The 23,286-nt window shown below is 37.0% G+C and overlaps 3 protein-coding genes across 6 annotated transcripts in view; 1 reads left to right on the top strand and 2 right to left on the bottom strand.

The window, feature by feature from the left end:
- Positions 1 to 14,758, top strand: part of cyfip1 (cytoplasmic FMR1 interacting protein 1) — a 42,386-nt gene extending 27,628 nt beyond the window's left edge. For both annotated transcript variants that reach the window (XM_077198441.1, XM_077198442.1), the window contains exons 23-31: positions 388 to 475; positions 4,797 to 4,940; positions 5,530 to 5,620; positions 7,157 to 7,287; positions 11,477 to 11,549; positions 11,663 to 11,757; positions 13,101 to 13,339; positions 13,415 to 13,562; positions 13,653 to 14,758. In XM_077198441.1, the coding sequence (XP_077054556.1) occupies positions 388 to 475; positions 4,797 to 4,940; positions 5,530 to 5,620; positions 7,157 to 7,287; positions 11,477 to 11,549; positions 11,663 to 11,757; positions 13,101 to 13,339; positions 13,415 to 13,562; positions 13,653 to 13,817 (1,174 nt within the window). In that variant the 3' untranslated portion in view covers positions 13,818 to 14,758. The remainder of the gene's footprint in view (positions 1 to 387; positions 476 to 4,796; positions 4,941 to 5,529; positions 5,621 to 7,156; positions 7,288 to 11,476; positions 11,550 to 11,662; positions 11,758 to 13,100; positions 13,340 to 13,414; positions 13,563 to 13,652) is intronic.
- fndc9 (fibronectin type III domain containing 9) lies at positions 898 to 3,970 on the bottom strand. The gene is made up of 2 exons (XM_077198440.1): positions 3,425 to 3,970; positions 898 to 2,022 (listed from the first exon to the last, which is right to left on the bottom strand). The coding sequence occupies exon 2, from the start codon at positions 1,930 to 1,932 to the stop codon at positions 1,267 to 1,269; it is 666 nt and encodes a 221-aa protein (XP_077054555.1). The 5' UTR covers positions 1,933 to 2,022; positions 3,425 to 3,970; the 3' UTR covers positions 898 to 1,266.
- A 301-nt stretch (positions 14,759 to 15,059) lies between the features above and the next one.
- On the bottom strand, positions 15,060 to 21,701 carry nipa2 (NIPA magnesium transporter 2). Of its 3 annotated transcripts, none has more exons than XM_077198444.1 (6): positions 21,539 to 21,701; positions 20,500 to 20,727; positions 19,142 to 19,198; positions 18,922 to 19,012; positions 17,487 to 17,647; positions 15,060 to 16,694 (listed from the first exon to the last, which is right to left on the bottom strand). In XM_077198444.1, exons 2-6 carry the CDS (start codon positions 20,678 to 20,680, stop codon positions 16,039 to 16,041), a joined length of 1,146 nt encoding a protein of 381 aa, XP_077054559.1. In that variant the 5' UTR covers positions 20,681 to 20,727; positions 21,539 to 21,701; the 3' UTR covers positions 15,060 to 16,038. The 3 variants fall into 3 exon arrangements, with proteins under 3 accessions (XP_077054559.1, XP_077054560.1, XP_077054558.1); XM_077198445.1 differs by having other exon boundaries at positions 21,428 to 21,606; XM_077198443.1 differs by lacking the exon at positions 21,539 to 21,701 and adding an exon at positions 20,808 to 21,115.
- Between the last annotated feature and the right edge of the window lie 1,585 nt (positions 21,702 to 23,286).

Raw genomic sequence — 23,286 nt, 5'->3', positions numbered from 1 at the left:
GTAGGCGTATCAAAATGAACTAGCACCATAAGGGTTCAGCTGTTGCCTCAATACAGTTCATAACTGGTAGGAGGATACCATCCCTGCAGGTTACATCTTTATAAGATTTCAGAAACTATATTAGCTTCAGCTTGGGATGCAAATAAGGTGCACAGCACACTGATGCCACTTCTCGCCTGCTCCTGTTATATTAAACACACAACTACAGTAACTTTAACCAGAACAGATATGTTGTCTTTCCGGTTTTATCAATGTATTGGTACTGTGAATGGGGATAGAGTGGACATGCTGAGCTCAGCCTGATTGAACAGAGATGACAATAACTTCATGACAAACCCAATAATACGAAAATGGTCAAATTCATTTTTTTTCCTCTATCTCTTTTAGATTTGTTCGCACCGTGCTGCCGTTTTCTCAAGAGTTTCAGAGGGACAAGCCTCCCAACGCCCAGCCACAATACCTATATGGCTCAAAGGTGGGTTTGAACGAGTTTAAATATCACACCTAGATCAGTCACATCTCCATTGTTCAAATGAAGTTACAATATGCCTCTCACAAACAATATGATACAGGGAAAACTTTTTATTAAGCAAGATAATTAGATAGCCAAGGTACATTTCAAGCAGAGCAGGATATAAATGAATGCACAAACAGACAGTCAACTCACAGCGACATTACAATAAAAAATGTAAATGCATTAAAGCTATATATATATATATATATATATATACACACATACATACATACATATATACACACGTCTTATATGACTGGAATCTTAATTTTGTGTCTATTAGAAAATCCTATTTCTTTAAGCATAAAAATTATAATTTTCAAATAAGAATTATGATAAAAATTATAATAAATATGATTATTATAAGTATTAAAAAAGTGGGTGGATTTGTTTTTATTATAAATTATTATAAAAAAAAGAATGGGGGTAAAATTTTTTAATTTAACATAAACCTTGATTAATAAATTCTTATACTGAATGCATTAACTCGTGTTTACAAATTTAACCTTATTAGAAAGGTATACCAAAACAATACTTTGTGCACCTTAATGGCCAGTACAGTGTAAGCTATGGGGCCTCCTTCAGTTTCCTTGGTTGATTAGCTAATGATGTTTTCATCTGACATTTACATTTAATTCCAACTGTCTGAGCCTCATTTCCTCAAAATGCTTTCCACCATGTTGATTGTCCTCATTGTGTAAGTTCTAATAGTTAGAATTTTGGGGGTCAGTATATCACATTTGGCACCCCAGTTATTCTGACTCGGGGCCAAATCTGTGTTTATTACTTTGTGTTCGAAGTTCACGATTCTGTCCGTTTGCCATTTCTCTGCCATGCTCGACTCGAAAAGGATTCTCGATCACCGTTGCGTTCTGAGAGTCCTCCTCGCCGCAACCAGGCATATATAGACTTTTTCTTCCTTCACTTCCCATGTTCCCACCCATGGGGGTCAGACCCAGGTGTGGATGGTTCGGACCTGGCTGGTTTCCTCTTCTTGGCTCCCTCTTTGATGGACACATGGTGTGGAGACATCCCCAAAGCAGAGCCACGGCAATGATTAGCAAGAGAATGCTGCTGGCCAGCCAGACTCCCATCGCCAGCTCCCTGCCGCTCTCCCCGAGCTCAGTGCCTTCATCTAGGGTACTAAAGACCTGGCACTGCTCTCTGGTGGGATTGGCAGACTGGCAGGTTACACAGAGGATGTATGTGGTCTGAGGACTGAGGTCGCCCAGACTGGTAGACGTCTGGCTCACGGGAACCCTGTCCTCGCGCAGGAAACTCTTGCGCGTGTAACCCATCAGAAGGCTGTTCCAGTTAGGGTGATACATGACGCTGTAGAACGTATCCACACAGCCTGGAGAAGACGGCCAGCTGACGATGGCAGAGGTGGCGGTGACGTTCTGAATGGTGATAGGCATGTTGAGTATGTCTTTTAGGTCAAGTCTCTTATGAAAGCACAGTGAATGATGAAAGCTGGTTTAAGACGACATGCAACGATTTTGAAGAATCTGATAGAATAGAGGGCAAAAAAACATTCATTCAGATAATTTATATCCTTGAATTTGGTACAAAAAGGCCCCTAATAAATTACCTAAGGGCTTGCATCTGGCATAAAACGTTCCTAAAATGTTTTAAAACTTAAATCATTGGTTTCGGGCTTTGTTAAAGGGCTTTGTTAAAAGGAATTAATCAGTAACAGTGATGGTAACTGATGGTTGAGAACGGATATATAAAAAAACCTGCAGCTTTGCTATAAATGCGTTTTAGCCAATTGCAGTGGTCAATACATTTGTATCTTTTTTTCTGTTCTTTCTATTCTTTTCTGTCTAATTTGTCTTTCATATTGTGATAACATTGAAAATGGTTGAGTAGGTAACACAAGAGGGCTTTTTTATGGTTATCCTCTTTTGTCATTTCAGTTTTCTCTTACATTCAAGTACAATTACCCTGCATTAGCATGGTGTTAGGTAAAGCAGATTTATCTAGTGGGTAAAAGCACCAGGTTATTGAGTACAAGAGATTTTTTTTCTTTATCCGCCTTGATTACATTGTATCTCATTTTTTCCCCCCCTTTCCAAAACTATGTATCAGGGTATCTAAAGCAGGATTATGTGAATTTCCAATTGACGTAACATCCATATATTTATCCTTGCCAAGAAAGAAGTTCTTAAGGGATTCTCTCGAGTCATTATATTTGAATGGCGTTACAGCACAATAGATATAGTTTTGAGGTTAATATTATATAAATGTCATGGTTTAACAAATAAACTATATATTTAATGTCCACTGTTTTAAGACAGACCATTGATTATGCATGGTCAAACACTGATTCATGATTATTTAATTTAAATATTTCATTTCTATATTTGTACATTTTTATTTTTTTCTAATATCCCCTGTTCAACTCTTAGAGAGCAGACAGGGATCTCAGGATATTTATCTTTGGCTTAAAATGTGAATTAGTTTGTTCATAATAGTTGCCATGTTTTGTTTCTCTTGCTGCTCAAGCCCATAAACTCAATCAATAAATCACCACATTGGACTTGTGTGGATGAGTCGTGAACCTTTATGCTACACATTCACACTGTAATTACTCGGCAGTCAGCACTGCGTGAAAGCTTGAACACTAATCATTTTGATCTTCCAGAAGCACACTGTCAATAACACTGACAATTATTATATTAGTATAATATAATTAATATATTCCCTCGCTCTATGCTCCTGTCACTCTTTTCAATCTTTCAGATCTGCATAGCTGTTAAAGATTTATCTTTAGTTGTATTTTCAGACAGTACTTAAATTGGTCTTTTACCATTCTTTACAGGTAATTCACACTTTAAAAAAAATTCTTTGGGACACAGGTGTGCCTGGGAAAACTGAAATTGAGAGGTAAAGGAGCAAAAATCCTACCGTAAGAGATAAGAAGAGTCACTTCATTGACCGATCATCTCTCTGTTGCAGACAGAATCCCCCTGTAGCGTGAGAGTGTATGACCTGTAGCTTTCTGTTTGGCATTGCTCAAGTCTGCTTCTGAAAGGGCTCCACATCCACACTGCTCCTCTTTCTGATCAGAGCAGCTGACGGCACATAAAGCAGAGAGAGAGAGTGCAGTGGGGAGGGGGGAGACGACACATCAATGTTTTGCGTAGACTGCATTTTAAACAGAATTACAGCTGGGAGAGCGTGAACTCTCTTGCTTGTCCTCTGTCTCTTACGCATCCTTTCTCCCTCAATCATTGTAGGAACACACTGCGTTTTTCCTCCCCCACTGTGCTTTCAATTACTCCCTCAGACTGGACCTGTCTCCTCTGACTCACTGCCACAACACCTACGGACATGCATGCTCATGCAATTATGATTAATCTGTAATCGGTCAACATAAAAGTACTGTTTGCTAATTAGAGAAACAGAAGGAACTTGTTTCTTTCCAATTTTGTTATTTATTTATTTTTGCTGTTTAAAAACTATTAATTTTTATTTAAATTTTTAGTAACATGACACCAATAAACAAAGGAAGCTTAAAAAATTACCATGTGTATATATAGTTCAGTCATGACTCTCTAGAGGCGCAGGCTGATAGGTCCTTTACATGCAATCTGCAAGCAATCACGTCATTAACGCATGGAGAAAGCTCATTGGGCCTCTGCTGATTCTGCAGCCAATAAGATTGCTTGCTTATTATTCAAATAGTCTGTTCAGTGTTTGCTGTAGGCTAATCCTGCAGTGAGCTGTCAGATTTACTCTGAAATCCTCCCTGTCTAGATCTACTTCTATGGGATTTATGTATGTATATTCATGCAGCAGCAGCATATCTTACATGCTCACAGCATACACTCTGTGTAACTATTGGCAGTAGCAAGTCCATACTTGCTCTGCAGCAGCTGTAATAATAAACAGCAGTAGAACATTGCCATATTCATTAACATGCTTAAACTATTTCAAAAGTTATGATTTATATATATATATACATACACCCAGTTTGACAGCACTTGAGTAATGCAGCACTTGAGTAACACTTTCTCTTTTTGATGAATATTCAAAGCCACCGCTGGTTCTGAGCTGTGTTGTTGGATATAAGCTACAGTAATCAGATTGTTTTTCGCTATAATTAACTAAGGGAGGAGTTTTATTAATTTTACAGTTACTGTTCTGCAATTACTTTTTTTTACATAGACATACAAAGAGTTGTAATTAACAAATGAAACTATGCCTCAACATAACTCTTCTGTTTTACTCCATGCATTCCATAACATGCTCTCTTTTCTTTTTTATGATGATTCAGGCCTTGAATTTGGCATACAGTAGCATATACAGCCTCTACCGGAACTTCCTGGGACCTCCGCATATTAAGGCTATTTGCAGACTTCTGGGATACCAGGGAATTGCTGTGGTGATGGAAGAGCTGTTAAAGGTCGTCAAAAGCCTGGTACGTGCACAAGCATTCAAATTGAAGTTTGTGTATGGAGATCTGAGGGCTTTTGCAAGACCCTAGACATAATCTATTTTTTTAATCCGCTGCTCCTAAATGTGTGAGAGGAAATGCATGTTTTATTTTGTATTTATGTCCAACCACGTTCCTACTAGAGCTTTCGAAGTGATGCCTTAATTTGAGTGGTTTGAAACTGTAGAACAAATCAAGTCACCTTTATTTATATAGCACTTTATACAATATAGATTGTTTTAAAGCAGCTTTACAGTGATAACAGGAAAATGATGCAAACATTTCATTTGGGCTGTACAGCAGGTCTAAAAGAAATGAGTGTGGTGCTAGCAACAAGCAAGTTCATGGGTTCGATTCCCAGGATTGCATGCAATTATACGGTGTATACCAAATTTCTAATTTCATGATGCATCACATCATTTATAAAGAATTTTAATTGAATCAGATCATTGTTAGAGCAAACCTTTTGAACCAATCTCTCTTTAAAGGATAAAGAATGTCTTTATCAAGATGTGTTGGTATTAGCAAACATTTGTGCTGAAATCACCTCGTCATCTTGTTCTTTCCGATGCAGCTTCAGGGCACCATCCTGCAATATGTGAAGACCCTGATGGAAGTGATGCCCAAGATATGCCGTCTGCCTCGCCACGAGTATGGCTCGCCAGGTGAAAATCACATTCCTAAACAAGCCTTTTATTTTCTGACCCAAGAGAGGAACTTTGACCTTGTGTAAATATCACCAAGTAGAAGATGAGCACTACATTATTAAGCGTTGGTAAGTCCAACTGTGCTGCTGGGCAGATTGTTAGTCTTGCGCTGCAGATGCTGTTTTTTTAAAGACGTAATCAGACTCCTCCTGATTTGAGAAGGTTTGGTTATTGCCTCTCTCTTTGTTTGTTATTACATTCCGGGTGACCATACTGAGAGGGTGCACTCCATGCTGAAATAATGACTGTGTCTGATTATGTGGCCTTTTAGACAGCCTTGAGGAAAAAATGAAATGAAGTGGGTGAAATAGAGAGAGAGAGAGAGAGAAAAGCAGAGGGTATAAAAACGGCAAATGGTCTGTTTATGTAGTTAAAAGCTTCTGCTTGTACGATTAATACTTATTCTTGGATTCTTGGCATAATGAAAGGAAGTAAACTGAAAAACAGTCACTAAAGATTCTTGTGGCTTTTCTGAAATTTTGAAGATTAAATATATAGTATGGTTATGGAACCACAGAATGTGGTTGATGAAATCAGTATCACACACACACACACACACACACACACACACACACACACACACACACACACACACACACACACACACACACAAATATATATATATATTAGGGCTGCCAATAGATGCATATTTTTAATAGTGATTAATCATACACATCATGAAATTGAGCTTACGCCATTTATCTTAACACGTAATTTTTTCATCATTTGCAGCAAATTAAACTTTCAGATTTGACAATTTTTGTCATTTCCCAAACTAAGACATAGCACAACTTATTCTGACATGTAAGGTAGGCTTATTTTTATATTCAACAAAACAATGTACAACACTGCTCTGTCTTCACTCCAGGAGTAAAATATAGACCTACACGGATAAAAGTTATTTAGCCAAGAGGAGTGAGCGATTTTTAATAACAAAAAACTTTGTTTACTAGAGTCCTTGCCATTTTTCTTTACCGTTTAGACACGTATCTGATGCCCAAAGTAGGTAGCCAAAACTTTTCTTGTCCGTGTTTTCCTCCGCCACAGAAAGCCCCCTGAGAAATAGCGTGAGTACTCTTTCACAAGTTTATGTGCAGCTCTATAACTCTTTTTAATATCAAGCACGTCCTGCAATCGACTGCTTTTTTACAAGACTCGCGTTACAGGATATGACTGATTTGGACATTGAGGGCCATAACACACAACTTTAAATTAAGAAACAGAATGTGGCAAGTAATTTATTTGCGTTACTTGTGTTAAATAATTTTAATGCGTTAACACCTGTGATTAATTCAAAATCTTTAATGCATTAGAATTATTATTATTAACGTTGACAGCTCTAATATATATAATATATGAATGTGATCTATTAATATAAATTATGTGCAAATGCAAAATAGGTCTAGAGGAATACTTTTTAAGATACTTCAACATTTCCTAAAACAAGATTAGGCTGTCATTACAGTAATGCATGATTTTGTCTTCTGGATGCAGGAATTCTGGAGTTCTTTCACCACCAGTTGAAAGACATTGTGGAGTATGCGGAGCTGAAGACCGTGTGCTTCCAGAACCTGAGGGAAGTTGGAAATGCGTTGCTCTTCTGCCTTCTGAGTGAACAGAGCTTGGTATGATACAATTCTGCTGTCAAAACTTCATCTCTGGCCACTCACACCATTCTACAGAAAATTGTCCTCACCACATCACTAAACCCTGCCTTGAAAATGTTACCGACTAATCCTACTTTGCCATCATCTTTTCTTTAAAGAAGACATTTCATCCCAAATAATATCTAGTCTTTTTTTTTTACCACTTTCAGCACATAAACTATGAAAAAGGGTCAGTTATCACATATTCCATCACTAAAATATATATTTTTCAGTAGATTGATAATGTGGTTTTGACACATTTTTCTTACAGTAAAGATTGAGTAGTAGAGAGTGTAACTAATTAGCATCTTCCTTTGTGATTTGGTTTCTTTTATATTCTCTTCTTTATGCTGAGATGAGTGACATATGAGACACAAAGCTTGACTAAAGTCTTCAATCATGAATGAGTCTCTACATTTTTACTTGGGAATTATTCACGAACCCATGACAGGAAAAAGGAATATATACCCAGCACAGGTGACATCCATTTAGTCTGCCACCTGTTGTCATGGGAACACATCTGCAGTTGTGTTGCATGTGGCAGCACTGCCAATTATTCCATGTCAGTGTTCAACCCTTTTAAGACGCAGATCAACTTCACAAACAACTCGTTTCTTTTGAACAACAAGCCCCTATAACAATGCTCGGTATAAAATAATGGTCTTACAAAATACGGTGTATTTCATACTTTACATGAAAGCAGTGCACATTTGATAAAATGTCTATTTTTTACAGGTTACAGATCACACTGCCTAGATGAGCGTGCCGTTTTTTTGTATAGAGCTGTTGTTTTGTAATGCAAAACTGTCACTTTAAAAGCACAATTAATGTGATCTTGCTGTTATAGTTATTCTGTCGCATCGCATATAAGCATCGACTTTGCTGCTTATTTCCTGTTTTTTTCAAAGTCTGAATGGTAACAATTTACTATAATCAAAAGTGATGAATTATGACACACTTTTGACACCTTTTTTATATCTAAAGTGTTTTAGAAATGAAATGTTTGTGCCCCCAAAGACAGGCTATTTGGCTGCTTGCAAACTATGAATGTCTGTTCCACAGCTTTTAATCTAGTTGGGTTGATTTGTAATTTGCTAATGAGTTCAGCCCCTTTAAGAAGTAATGCTGCCTTCACGTGATATTGGAATTATCTTAAATGTGAGTTTCCTCATTAAAGGTCCCATATTATGCAAAATTCACTTTTGCATGCTGTTTGGACATAAATGCGTGTTGGCAGTGTGTGTACACAACCACCCAATAGTGATAAAAATCCACTCACTCCTTTTTTATTTATCCACATAAATCATCAGCATTGTCTCCCAACGACCTGTTTTCAGAACGCTGTTTTAGTGACGTCACTAAGTACAGGCCCCGCCCACGAGTGTTGACAGACACTGCCGTTCTAACATAGACCCGCCCTGATCGACTTCACAGCTGCTGCACTGACGAGAATGTCTCCCAGCGTTGTAACGTTAGGTGTTGTGTGGCTGGGTGTATTAATCCACAAAGCTCTCTCTATTTACTCCCGAAATCTGAGGCAGCCGCTGCCCACTGAAGACGAGGTGGAATTATTTTGTTTTTAAAGAAAATGCTCCCTCAACTCTACCGGAATTCGTTTATGTACTTGCGCACTTCTTATATCTTACTGTTTACTCAGCTCTTACGGTGAGTTTCTGAAGTAAAACCGACGCTTCATCTTTTGTGTTATGTACAATAAACTTTATTAAACTAATCAGTATATGTTTGATCATCATTCGGACCTGGTCCGAAACAGAAGACTTGTAACTGTTAGGCTATTAATAGTGGATACATACAAGCAGATGACAAATACGTTATAACCGTAATTAAACTACTAAACTATACCTGTTCCATCTCTATACAGCACTCTGACTCTGTAGGCATTATTGTCCGACTCCGGGTCGAAATGTACACCGTTACTGAGAGTTTCTGATATTATTATCATCATTCTGTGAGATGAAATTGTCCTGAGACTGAGCGCGAGCTCTTGAAGCTCCGCCCCCTGTAACGGGCTCTTTTGCATAAAAGAGGGCACACACACTAAAACAGCGCGTTTTCCTGAGCACCAAAAAGTGACAATTTAAACATGCTGTAAAAAATGATCTGTTGGGTATTTTAAGCTAAAACTTCACATACACACTCTGGGGACATCAGATAATTATTTTACATCTTGTGAAAAGGGGCATAATATGGGACCTTTAAAGATTGGACATGAATGGCCTCTTGATTAACCACTGGGAAGCGCTGGGATAATTTTGATGCCCGAGTTCCCGAGTTGGGTGTGATAAACTTTAAACATGGTGGAGGGGACTATCTAGATAGCGTGGTGAGTGTTAATATGTATATGTTAATAGTATGCTAATATAATTTTGGCTTTTATAAGATTTTCCCCTTAAAAAGGCAAGAAGAATCCTGGTGTCCTCATGATCCCTGTTCTTTCTGACAATAAAGCAGTTGAATGTGACAAACTCGTAATCACGACTTCAGAAGTGGGAAGTAGGACATTTCTGATAGCATGTGAAGACGGCATACATAACATTTGGCAAAGGCTGACATCAGCTAGACTTCAGCCACATATTTTCTTTTTATTGGGGTAGTTGACATCTCCAACTTTAGGTTAAAATGTATTTATGGATGAGATAAATTGTATATTTAGGTGCTACATAGTGATATTTTTGTCATAATATTAATTCCCTGAAGTCCCAATTTAACACCTAGATATGTTTCAGTAATGTGAGATCCAACACTGTATGTATAATAATTATACAAGAATTCAGTGGGTTTTAAGTGCAGTATAACATGTTTTGTCCTTGTGTGCTCTTTTGATTCTACATTCCATTGTCAAAATCTATCTAAAATCTGAAAGGGTTCGATAACAAAACGCACAAATTATTTTTTTTTAGATCTGTTAAGAAGTTGTTTGGGTTTTGACTGCATAATGGCTGAAACATTACTCCAGCTGGGTTGAGAATGTCTGCCGTTCACCCAGACACTCAAAAGGCTTTTCACATATGTGATGAGCTGCTGTTTAATTGTCAACCAATTAGTCACAGTTATGAAAGTTACCCAGAGAGATTCTGTCTTCCACCACAATTAATCTTCAAATTATATAGCATCAACAATCAAGAGCTGTCTGTTAAAATATAGATTAGCTGGAGAAAGTCTCTGCCTGTGTGAAATTACCTGCTCTGCCAAGGTCAGTGCGGTCAGGTCCGTCGGCTGTAATTCACTGCATTTTCATTGAAATGTCAACCGCCTCATTTGAACGGCTCATGTCAGTGGTGTGACTGCATGGCTCCATCTACTGGAACCTGGTTACCATAGAAATCTGTGCCAAGGATTTTGAAAAGGCTTCATTGGACATCCTTTTTAAAACCTTTTTGACATGTGCCTTTTTTTTCTTTCTTTTTTGTGAGGGTATTCATTATTTCTTGAACAGCTAAATATAAGAATATTTATCTAAATGCATAATATTATTTATATGAAATATTAATCTCTCTTGCTTGTTTCACTCATTTACTAATGGTTACTCCTTCAGCATGCTAGCCTATGTTTGCTTGAAAGTAGCTTTTGTTTATTTTTAGAGATGAATATCATAACTACATGTGTTCTATACATTAACATTACAATAGCTAACATGAAATGTTAATGAACTATACTTTTACAGCATGTATTCATGAAATGTTAATGAACTATACTTTTACAGCATGTATTCATGTTTATGGTTAATGTTTGATTTCTGTTTCTCGGTTAATTTCTAATTCAACTACTTTTTTAACATTTCAAGTTGAATAAATCAAGACGAATTATCTTTAGTTTGTGTGTTATGAACAGAACTCGAATTAAGAAAAAAAAACATTAATCGCGAATAAAAAATGTTAGTTCATATCTATTGCATTAAGAAACGTTAAATAATTGAACATTATTGTAAAGTCCCACTTAAATTGATCCAGTGATTAATGGTTTCAGTGCTTCACCAGCATGACCAGAATTTATCCGGGTCATATTGAGAGCTAAATTAATGCACCAAAACTCTTATTATGCATGTATGTGTCAAAGCTGCAATGGACGCTTGTCTCAGACTGCTTATTTGAATTTAACTCGGGCTTTAAAAACCATAGTTTCTGAAATTAGTTCTGCTTTCATGTAGTCACAAGAGGAGGTGTGTGACTTGTTGCATGCAGCGCCCTTCCAGAACATCTTGCCAAGAGTTCACGTTAAAGGTAAGCACATGTTTATGTATGTTTCCTGAGGATATTCAGTATTTGTAGCATGCTTCATATGAGAAGTTCCTCAAACATATCCAATAACCTTTCTATATCCCACACTTGTGTAGAAGGTGAGCGTCTGGATGCAAAGATGAAGCGATTGGAGGCCAAATACACAGCACTGCATTTGGTGCCTCTGATCGAGCGTCTGGGAACCCCTCAGGTGGGTGAAACATCACTGCACAGACTGCCGCTTTAGTCGTGCTCTGCTGCTTTACCACCTCCAGCACACACATCTACTTATTGTCATTACCATCTCCAATTACACACTTAACTGCTTCTTTGATCTCATCCCAGAGCCTTCCAGATTGTTGTGTTGTGTCAGTGGTAATGGGCAAATTGATGAATTTCGAATAAAAATTGTGATTTTTTGCTAAAGGTTACTTGAGGGAATTAGTAGTACTTCATCCTTCTAACTCCGCTATGATAGCTCACTTTTCGTTATATTAATTAGTGTTTCTACAAGTGCATTAGTAACCGATCTCTTGCTTGCTTTTTATGTTGCTTCTGTGCCAAAAGTCCAAAACCCATATCTGCCACATAAGGAAAAAAAACATGCTTTGAAGTTTGAGAAAAAAAAGAAAAAAAACCTGAGATTGACAGAATTGTGACACAAATAAATTTGAAATTTACTGTTGAAATTGAAAATTTCAACTCGTCTTAATTGACTTAATTTGAGTCAAAATACATTGACTTATACATACTTTGACTCAAGTAAAATTGTAAATTGTGACTCATAATGTCAACTCTAACCATTATGTCAGGACTCCTTTTTTAAAAAATTATTATTGACAGAGTCAGACTTGTAACCCGGAATTTCCCGGTTCGATTCTCAATACTGGTAAGCAAATGTAGGTATGGTCTGAATGAACAGCGCTCTATTCCACTCTCAATACCCACGACTGAGCTGCCTAACCCCCAATCGCTCCACGGCGCCGCAGTGAATGGCTGCCCACTGCTGTGTGTGTGTGTTCGCGACTCACCGCTCCTAATAGGTATGCACTAACTTGGATGGGTTAATGCGGAGGACAAATTCCAAGTGTGGGTTACCACGTCACATCACTTTTTTTAGTTATAAATTATGTCATAAGATTTACTAAAACAATTATTTCCTTGTGTGGCGGAAATCTACTTCCATAGTTATATTGAATGTTTAGGAAGATGTAAAAGTGAAACAAACAAAAAAAATCTTTAAGTACAAGATGATTACAAATTAATTTTTGGTGTTTAATCTCAGACCACTTTAATAGTTCCTGTCAAAGACACGCAAACAGTATTTGAACATAAATGAGTCATTGTCAGAGTTGTCACAGTACCATTTAAATGTTGTGACAGTGCCACCTACTGGTCAAAATGTATAAATAATATTTGTTGTTTACAACTATAATTGCCTTTTTTAATTAGTAGTAAAGTCTTTGTAGTCAGGAGTTGAAATGTCTTGATGCGGACTTAAGTGAGCCATGCTGGTCTGATTTTAATCAATACCCTGTACAATCTCTCATCTAGCAAATTGCCATCGCCCGTGAGGGTGACCTGCTGACTAAAGAGCGCCTGTGCTGCGGTCTCTCCATGTTCGAGGTCATTCTGACTCGCGTCCGTGGTTATCTAGATGACCCGATCTGGCGCGGGCCGTTGCCCAGCAACGGCGTGATGCACGTGGACGAGTGCGTGGAGTTTCACAGGTTGTGGAGTGCCATGCAGTTTGTGTACTGCATCCCGGTGGGAGCTCACGAGTTCACCGTCGAGTGAGTGGAAACTGATCACCGGTGTTTTTAAAATTAGGATTTTGAGCTTTTTTAAGCATTTTGATCCTCTTCTAGGCAATGTTTTGGAGACGGTCTGAACTGGGCCGGTTGCATGATTATCACATTACTCGGTCAGCACAGGCGCTTTGATATCCTGGACTTCAGCTACCATCTCCTGAAGGTGCAGAAACATGATGGCAAAGATGAGATCATCAAGAGTGTGGTGAGTTGTTCGAAGTGAGTTTGGTGTATTTTTCATGTAACTTCTGCAATCAAGACACCAACTAATCAATTTGTTTCCCTCCTACTTTAGCCTCTAAAGAAAATGGGTGAACGAATTCGCAAGTTCCAGATTCTGAATGATGAAATCTTCGCCATTTTGAACAAGTACCTGAAGTCTGGGGATGGAGAGAATATGCCAGTAGAACATGTCCGTTGCTTTCAGCCTCCGATCCATCAGTCATTGGCCAGTAACTGAGATTGCCGTACATTTGCACCAATTAGAAGTGGAAGAGATGGTAGAGGGAAACATATTTAGCGACAAGTTTATCCTCAAGTTTAGGACCAGTTTCACTGTCACATTCTACTTAAGGAAGCCTTTCTCATGCCAGCCTGTAGTGTTCACAGAGCCAGTAAGTTGCCTTGCGATTAGTTGAGAGATTTGATATGCACCAATCAATTGTACCATTATTGGTTTTGCACATGTCTCAGGCTTTGGTAAATTAGGCAAATATGTTTTGAGATGTAGACAAACAGTTTTACTTAGTGTAGTTCAGGTTGATTTTTTTTGTACACACACTCGTGCCTTATTATAGATAAATGACTTATATTTTATATGTTAATGATAGCACAGCACTATTCATTTTCATGTTTTATACTTGGGGAAAGGGTTGGAAAATGGCCAAGTGGGTTTGCTTAACTGATTATTTAAGCTTTTGCTGTGGTGAGAAACCCGTGGTAAATTTTCTATGTGGTGTTGTTGAATGATTGCATGCAAGTTTTTTTTTCTTTTTCTTCTATTATCCTGAATAAAACTTTAAAGGGATAGTCCACTGAAAAAAGAAAATTGTTATTTACTCACTCTCATGTTATTCCAAACCTGTATGAGTTTCTCTCTTCTGTTGAACACCTAAAGATGGTATTTTGAAGAAATGGGTAAACAAACAGTTGATGGTATAAGTATTTTGTTTTCTACTATGGAAGTCAATGGCTACACGTCAACTGTTTGTTTACCCATACTGTTCCACAGAAGAAAGAAACTGGTTTGAAATAACATGAGGGTGAGTAAATGATGACAATTTAAATTTTTGGGTGAACTATGCCTTTAAGCGTAACCAAGTTTTTACTCTCTATAAACGTGCCTTTTAGTATTTGAATTATGTAATCAGATTTTAATTCAATAAATATGTTTCAAACTTGGTTTCCCTGGCTATTTCTTTACAAAAAAAAGTAAGAAGGGTTAAAGGACAAGTTATCACAAAATACAAATTGTCATTGTTACCTCACAAATTGAAAAAAAGCACTATATAAAAGTCTCTGCCTGAGGCCCTGAACCAGATTCTCAAAATTTTCAGGATGTGTTGAAATAGATTGGAAGTAAATAATACATTTTGCAGGACAGTGGGGTCTCCCCAGAAGAGTTGATTGGGTTGATACTATTTATAATCTGAAGGTAGCTGTGTGTAATGTTAATCTTTTACTGACAAAAACACGAGAAAAATAACACCACAAGATTTTATCATTTCAGATACTCGAATGAGCTCAAGCTGAACACAAAGGTAAACTGAAGAGCTTTGCTCATGGGTTAATCATCTCACCCAAACACATCTGATATGTACATACAAACAATATAACTGTAATATTACAGCTTGCATATGTACAAAATGACAAATGAAACCAACTTGTACTAAGTTGCTTGTGTGCTAGTAAGACTGTGTGACAATGTGAATATGCACTGGATACAGATATAAACTACTGCACAAAGAATTCTCAAAATTATATTAATAAAATAGCGTATTCAATACAATGCCATTCAGGCACTCAGATTTTGTCAAGGACCATTTTCACTTGTTTTGTAAAATGTTGAGCATTTTAATTGTGAATTTGTTGACTAAAATTAGATGCCATTTTTGTCAGTATAATGGGCTAAAATTTTTGTCATCAAGCACTTTTGCAAAAAACACCCGCTGCTTGTGAGAAACATGATTTTAGGAGACTGGGGGGAACATGTTTGGAATGACATGAGGGTGAGTGATGATTTCAATTTTTCGGTCAACAATCCTTTAAATTAGATTTAGACATAAATTGAGATGGTCCCATCATTCCACTTGGATGTCTTTATTATAAAGTCAAAGCAACTACCAATTTTGTAGAAAGGAACTCAGTGCATGTAAATACAGATATCTGTACATAAAATATAACAAAAGTCTCTTAAAAACGTACAGTTGTATATTTACAGTGCTACATGAGGAATGAGATGATGCTTACCATGTAGTCTAGTTTGAAACAAAACAAAAAGAGGCAAACAAAACCCTTAGTACAATCAATTGGTCCATCTTTTTTGACGTTTTTTTTTTTTTGCTTTGAGTTGATTGTCTTAGGTTTTATCTCATCTGAAAAGGAAAGAAAAATGCTAAAAGTCCATAGAGCAGCCAAACATTTTCATAGACGAACTGCTGCATATTGGTTCCTCCTTGAACCTAAGAGACGGTCATAGTGCCGTTTCTCCTGGAGACGCTGTCGAAAGGCAACCCTAACTCTCTGTCGTCAAAGTCCTCCGTGACGTCATTATGCAGCAGCTCATAATTGGAGTGGTTGTGGGCGGCGATGCCGTTTGACACTGGCCCGTTCCTGTCGTCCTTCCTGATGGACACAGCCAGTGTCGACAAGCTGATGTTAACGTCCTTAAAGGCGTGCAGAAGAAAGATGCCCACTATAATCGTAAAGAAACCGCTCATTGTGCCGATGATGTCATCGACCCCCATGTGTTCCCATTCTTTGAACAATATGGCAGAGCAGGAGAGCACTGAGGTGGTGAAGAACACGTAGTAGATGGGCGTCACCAGGGATGTGTTGAAGATGTCCAGTGCTTTGTTCAGGTAGTTGATCTGTGTGCTAACGCAAGCGATCAGGCTCAGCAGCAGAAGCCAGGCCAAAGGCTTTCGCAACACTGGCTTCCCAGCGATGGCCTCCTTAATAGTGATGCCCAATCCCTTCACGCAGGAGACGGACAGGGCACCAATCACGGAGCAGATAGTGATGTAGACCAGGATGTTGGTCTGCCCTTGGCGTGGGCCCAATACGAAGATGAAGATGAGAGCTATGATGATGACAGCTGTTGCAAAGACCACAAAGCCTGGAGAAAAGACAATTATGATTAGTTATATACAGCACCTTCAAAAAAAAACATTTGTTTTATCAATATAAATATGTATGTGCACAATCTTACAAAAGTTTGGGGTCAGTGAAAAATAAATGAATACTTTTTAATTCCGCAAGACTGCATTAAATTGTGTGACAGTAAAGACAAAAATTCTATTTCAAGTAATTTCTATTAATCAAAGGATATCACGGTGTCCCCTAAAAAATTAAGCAGCACAACTGTTTTCAACTTGATAATCAGAAATGTTTCTTGAGCAGGAAATCAGCATATTAGAATGATTTCAGCTTTGCCAATACAAGAATAAATGTTCAAATATATTAAAATAGGAAACAGCTGGAATAAATTTGAATAGCATTTAACAATATTACTTTATGTATTGTATTTTTGATCAAATAAAGATAGCCCTGGTGGGCGTAAGAAAATTATTTTTTCAACATTGAAAGAATCTTACTGCCACCTAAACCTTTGAACGATTGTGTGACTGATACTGAGTCTGCATATTAACATTACAATAGCTCGGGTGTCAAACTCAGTTCCTTAGCCCTGCAGATTTTAGATCCAAACCTGTGTTTTTTAAATAAGCCATGAAGGACTTGATTAGCTGAATCAGGTGTGTGCAATTGCGGTTGAGGAGAAACCCTCCAGGAAGTGAGTTTGACACACCCCTGCAATCGCTGAATTCATCTCCTCCATGAGCCGTTTCTATCTGCACTACTGAGTCACATTCCTGGAGGGCCTTCATTGTCTTTACATGTCATAGTTTACCTGGATCAACCAGTTTTTTGGCCATGTCTTCCAGGCTGTCCATCTCCTCCTCTTGAGGTGCGTGTATCACCATGGTAGTGGAGCCCAGGATACTGAGCAGACAGCCAAGCTTTCCATGCAGGTTCAACCTCTCTGTCAGGAAGTACGAGGACAAAACCGCACTGCAAACAGGCAAACATTCAACTTAATCAGGATAGTTCGCCTAAAAATCAACAATTCTTAACATTGTCATGTCTATAATATTTGTAGAATTCTTAAGTACTAAGTAGGAATCTCAAAGTACCTGTACTTTTGGAACAAAGTTGATACTACAATTATGAGTGGCACTTTATTTTACAGTCCTGTTTCCCTGTGTACTTATTACTGTAATTACAAGAACTGGGTAATAACTAGGTACTAACCCTGAACCTACTCCTAAACCTACCCTTAACCCCTGTAGTTGCCTTGTATAACCTAGTATTTTCGTAGGCAGGAACACTCTTAAGTGCACATACTGTAAAATAAAGTGCAACCAAATTACAATTACTATTATATATTGATTATCTGACTTTTTGTTTTGTAAAATGCTTAATAAAAAAAAAAGTGCCATACATGAGCTTTCATACATTTACCATCTATATCAGTTGTTCTCAACCTTTTTTATCCACAACAATTGTCCAGGTTTTCATGATTTACTATGCAAGGATTTTTTAAAACTATTTTTTACAACAACAACAACAACAAAAGACCCAATAAAATATTTAAGATCTTAGCATTCCTAGAAAAAATTACTTTTCCCAGTCTAGAAATCTCATGCTTAAAATGATGCATATATCCAGGTTTTTCCGAAGTAGGAACCCAGATTTCCATGACGATTTAGATTCTAGAGAGCATTTGATTGGACAGAAGAAGTGATGAGAAGCCAGCGGTGATGTCATAAAAAATCCATGATCCATTTTAGCTGATGTGAGAGACTAAATTTTGAATGCTTAAATCTCATAAATTGTTTTGGGACACACCTGCTTATTCATAACCTAACATATTCATACTAGAAGCTAAAAAAAAAAATCATTTTGATTTCAGGGGGCCTTTAAAGTCTACCTGAGACCCCTTTAGAAGTTTGTTGTGAATAAAATAGGTTACGAGACTATGTTAACATCATGTGTTGTAGCATGTTTTGCTCCATTTGAGAAGATAACACCTTTGACGTTAAGCATTAAGAGATGTAGTACTTGATGGTTGCAAAAGCTAGTATTAAGCTTGTACTCAATTTACAAAACAAAAAAGGAAACCACAAAAATGAACCACTAGCATGAATCACACTTTGGTTGAGACAGAAACATCCTGCAAAAAACCAAACCTTTCCACCTCCTGTAGCATTAATATGTATTTACACATTAACACTAAATAAGATGTCATGCCATCAACATGAGAAATTCATCAAAGATTGACAAACCTGACTAGCACACTGAGAGCCCCGAGAGGAGTGACGAGTGTGGCGGGAGCAAAGGCATATGCTGCGAAATTGGCAGCTTCACCAGCCCCCACTGTCAAAACAGACAGAAATCAAATGGTTACTTCCAAGCAGCTGAGAAACAAACATGATAAATATATGCTGTATGTGTACAACTGCTTCAAGTTTAAGATAAATATTAGTCATTTACTATGTCACTTACTTGATAACAAGCCAGCCCACCAAAGCCATTCTTTTAGGTATGCATGACCTCCTTGCCCTGGTAAAGCAAGATGATTAATGTTTCAAAATGATTCTATATTTTTTACTGTCAGTAATTTGGTGTGTCATACTTTCTATAATTAAATTGCATTGAATTTCATGTATTGGCCACCCTACTTTTTAGATATCAACACTGAAAAATAGTAATTGACAACTACTTGATTCAAACATTATAATCTAAAATGCTACAAGTAAAAAGGTAAATGACATCACAGTTTGTATTGACGAGAGTCAGTAGTCCGTTAACCCTCTATGGTCCAATATTACAAACGTTAAAACATTTGCGTTCCGTAAGATTTTCTCGTGTTCTCTTTTACTTATCAAGACTGCGCTCATTTGATAAAAAATACAATAAAACCAATAATATTAAAGATATCTTTCTTCTATTTGTTTTCTATTTTAATACATGTTAAAATATAATTTATTCATGTGATGGCAAAGCTGAATTTTCAGCATCATTACTCCAGTCTTCAGTGTCACATGATTCCTTCAGAATGCTGATTGGTGCTAAAAAAAAAACCTTTATTACGTTAAAAACAGTTGTGCTTTTATATATATATATATATATATATATATGTGTGTGTGTGTATGTATTTATAATGAAAGAAAAAATAAACACTATAAACATGTCCGTTTTATGAATTTCTTCATAAAAACAAAATATAACAAAATAACTTATTAATACCATGATCATGCAATAGAACGTAAACTACTCTATACACTAAATATGTATACCAAGATGGGCCATTGGTATTCATGTCATTTATCAATGACAAATCATTTTAAACAATTTGAAAGTCAACTATAACACAATACATGTTTTTTTTTTAATCAAAAACAAGTTTGAAATCAACTTGAGGTATATAAATACAACAAAAATGGTTAAAAGAGTTTCACTGCTTATGTTTGTTGTCTAGCAACCAAAAAATGCTATCATATTACGGAATACAACACTGGACTAAATTAAACTTTATAAAAGTAAAAAGTCATTGATTATAGTTTTCTTTTTAACAATGAAACTTATTTTTGTTGTGATTATAAATGACATGAGTCCATATACAGGGTTAAATATCTCAGTATGGTGAAGTCATGGAAACAGAGTTAATGATTTATAGAAAGTGTGTGTCAAGTGATCTGTGCTGTGCTGCACCTTTAAGTTGAAACAACAGCAGCTACTTTACAGGTGTGTCTGAATAAAACATCTCAAAAATTTTCCCACCCATACCAGTTAAACCTCTGGCAAAACTGCGTATGATTTTCTGACACCATAAGATTAAAAGCTTACAGAAAGACACATACCTGCTCGCATCGAGCCCTTCCTGGCCAGTCGAAGGAGTCCTTTCTTCTTTAAAATGAAACTACCGCCGATAAATATACTGGAGCTTATTGCCAAAGCAAGGCCTATATAGAAATCGTACTTTCCTCTGTCTTTACCCATAGTGTCGTCGGTAGAGTTTCCTCTCGTCACATTGACATACATGCACCAAAGATTCAGTCCAGATGAACAATCCTGGCCAACAGCTGAGCCTGGCAAGAAATAAAAATGTATCATAATTATGTAAATAAATTTAAACAAGTTCCAAGTTAGGGATGAACTTATATCATACCATTTTTATAAGAAACACTACTACACACATTACAGCTCACAAGATCTAAGATTTCATTCATGGCAACACACTGCTCTGAAGGAGAATGAAGAATGACAGTGTGTGTGTGTGTGTGTGTGTGTGTGTGTGTGTGTGTGTGTGTGTGTGTGTGTGTGTGTGTGTGTGTGTAATGCACAATAACTGACAAGATGCCATGATGAGTAGTACAGGAAGTGACTCTATAAAACACAGCAGGCTCGAAGTCCTATTACACATGTTGACTTAAGCGAATGATATCACCATTGATCAATAACGTTAGGTTTTACCCTAGTGACTTTTTTCTTCCGTATTTTCAATACAATGAAAGACTGAGATAGTCATTGTGCAACTCAATTCGAGTCCAAGAAAGAAGTATTTCAGGTTTGTTTCAACATCAGGCCATAATTTTATTTTTGAGTGATCTATCCCTTTAAGTCGCAAAACATGAGCATACAACTGATCCAGCAAACTTTACAGCGGTAGAAAATCCCATGTCCATTTTACCTAAGTGTAAGTTAAACCAGGCATCTCTTAAGGGTCAACATTTGGTTGTCGTGACATTAGGCGAGATCTTCTTGATATGACAACATGATGACAGTTACCTTATTCATACAGCCAAACCCAGCCGGATAGCTTAGCCAATTAGCTTCATAATTCACAGCAAAACACACGCGTGGCTAAAAGAGGTTATGAAGTCATTCAGAGTAAGTTACCTAGTTAAATTTCCAGCGATCAACTTGACATCGTGTCCGGTCACAGAGATTTCAAGGTTTTGACTTTCACATTTTCTCGCGACGATGAAATTCAGGCGCGATGTTGACGCGAACCCATGCAGATCCACCTACACAGCAGCGATGTCCGACTCGTTGGCGAATCAATCTTTTGAGTCGGATCTTTTCATTCAAACAGTTGAACCGGTTCACAAAACTCGGTCTGAAAAATTATTCCATTAATTAGACTGAATCCATCCATCCATTTTTCAAACGGCTAATATAGTACATATAGCTAGGAATTAAATGCACCAATTATAAAATAAATTCTTTAAAAAATATTTAAAAAATATTACTTAACATTACTAATATTACTTATTATTAATATTAGCTTAAACAAAATAAATTAAAAGGGCAGCAAAAGTCTACCGTCTTAAGAACTTTAAAATTCTTTGAAGATGAAATAACATGGATGTATTGTTCACCTGAAAATTCAAAAGACAATAAAAAAAAAGAGATATATGATGGTTGACTTTATAATGAATGTGAAATTTGGCATGGAACAATAACAGAATATGCATTCAAGTCAATGGGTGCTGTCAGTGCAACTGTGTGGTTACCAGCATTCTTTAAAATATCTTCTTTTATATTCAACAGAAGAAAGAAACTCATAAAGGTTTGGAACAACTTGAGGGTGATTATGTTATGACATTTTTATTTTTGGTGGAACTATCTCTTTAAAGATTTGAGAGAAGATGAGTAAACTGATAGTAAGAGCCTTTGTGAACTGAGGATGGGGAGGAATGTTCCAAATGAAACATATTGTATATGTTTTTGAATTTATTGTATGAATTTATCAACACTGTGAAACGTACATTAAATTTTGCTAATCTAAATGGGTTAGATTTTCCATGTAGCCTACCACATGATGCTGCAAAACGCCATGACGTAAAAGAATCACCGAATGCATTTGAAATGAATTGTTCGAAAGAGCCGATTAGAGGCAAGTCGGACGCCCATAAGTAGAGGGAAATAGGAAACGTACGCGCATGCGCGGAACCTCTCTTTTGATTGGTCTTTTGACGTCTTGTGTCAAAGTCTTCCTTAGTTCGTTTAAAGTAACTGTTAAGTGCGTTTTAATCATTAAGGTGAAAACTTGTTTTTGTTATAGATATGTTTAATCTCAAAAAGTTCCCTCCTATCCAAATATCAAAGTGTGTGAGAGTGCTTTATGTTGAGGTCGTGACGTGACGTACAGAAGTTGCACATAAGTAAACGTTGAGACAGGTGCAGAAACCAGATATAAACTACAGGAATCTCTCGACACTAAAACAGCGTATTTTCTACAGCTAATCATAACACAATTACAATGTAACGTTGTAGGTATAAACACAGGTAAATATGTTATTAACATATGAAAACATCGATAGATTGAAGAAATAGGCTATACAACGGGTCTGGTTTTCATCCGGAAAACATTAGCAACTACAGAGCAAACGAAAAAATCGATTAAAATAAAATGTTACTTTAATGAAATTAAATGAATAAACTGTGAATATAACCAGAAATGCTTTATGTATTCCCTATTGGAATACATAAAAATAACGCACAACTTACCCTGGGATTGAAATAATTTCCGTTCTCTGATGGGACTGGATCAGGATGCAGTGGGAAAGTCTATCGACTACGTTTAGGAAGCCAACTGTTGTCTCAAAGCGAAGGAAAAACAGCCCCTGCTGGCCGTCATCTCG

The sequence above is a fragment of the Siphateles boraxobius genome, unplaced genomic scaffold, assembly GCF_051911475.1.
Source record: "Siphateles boraxobius isolate OS27281-9 unplaced genomic scaffold, OSU_SipBor_1 41, whole genome shotgun sequence".
NCBI classification, from domain to species: Eukaryota; Metazoa; Chordata; class Actinopteri; order Cypriniformes; family Leuciscidae; genus Siphateles; species Siphateles boraxobius.
Note: the sequence above shows the minus strand (reverse complement) of the source record. Positions and strands in the feature narration are given on the sequence as shown.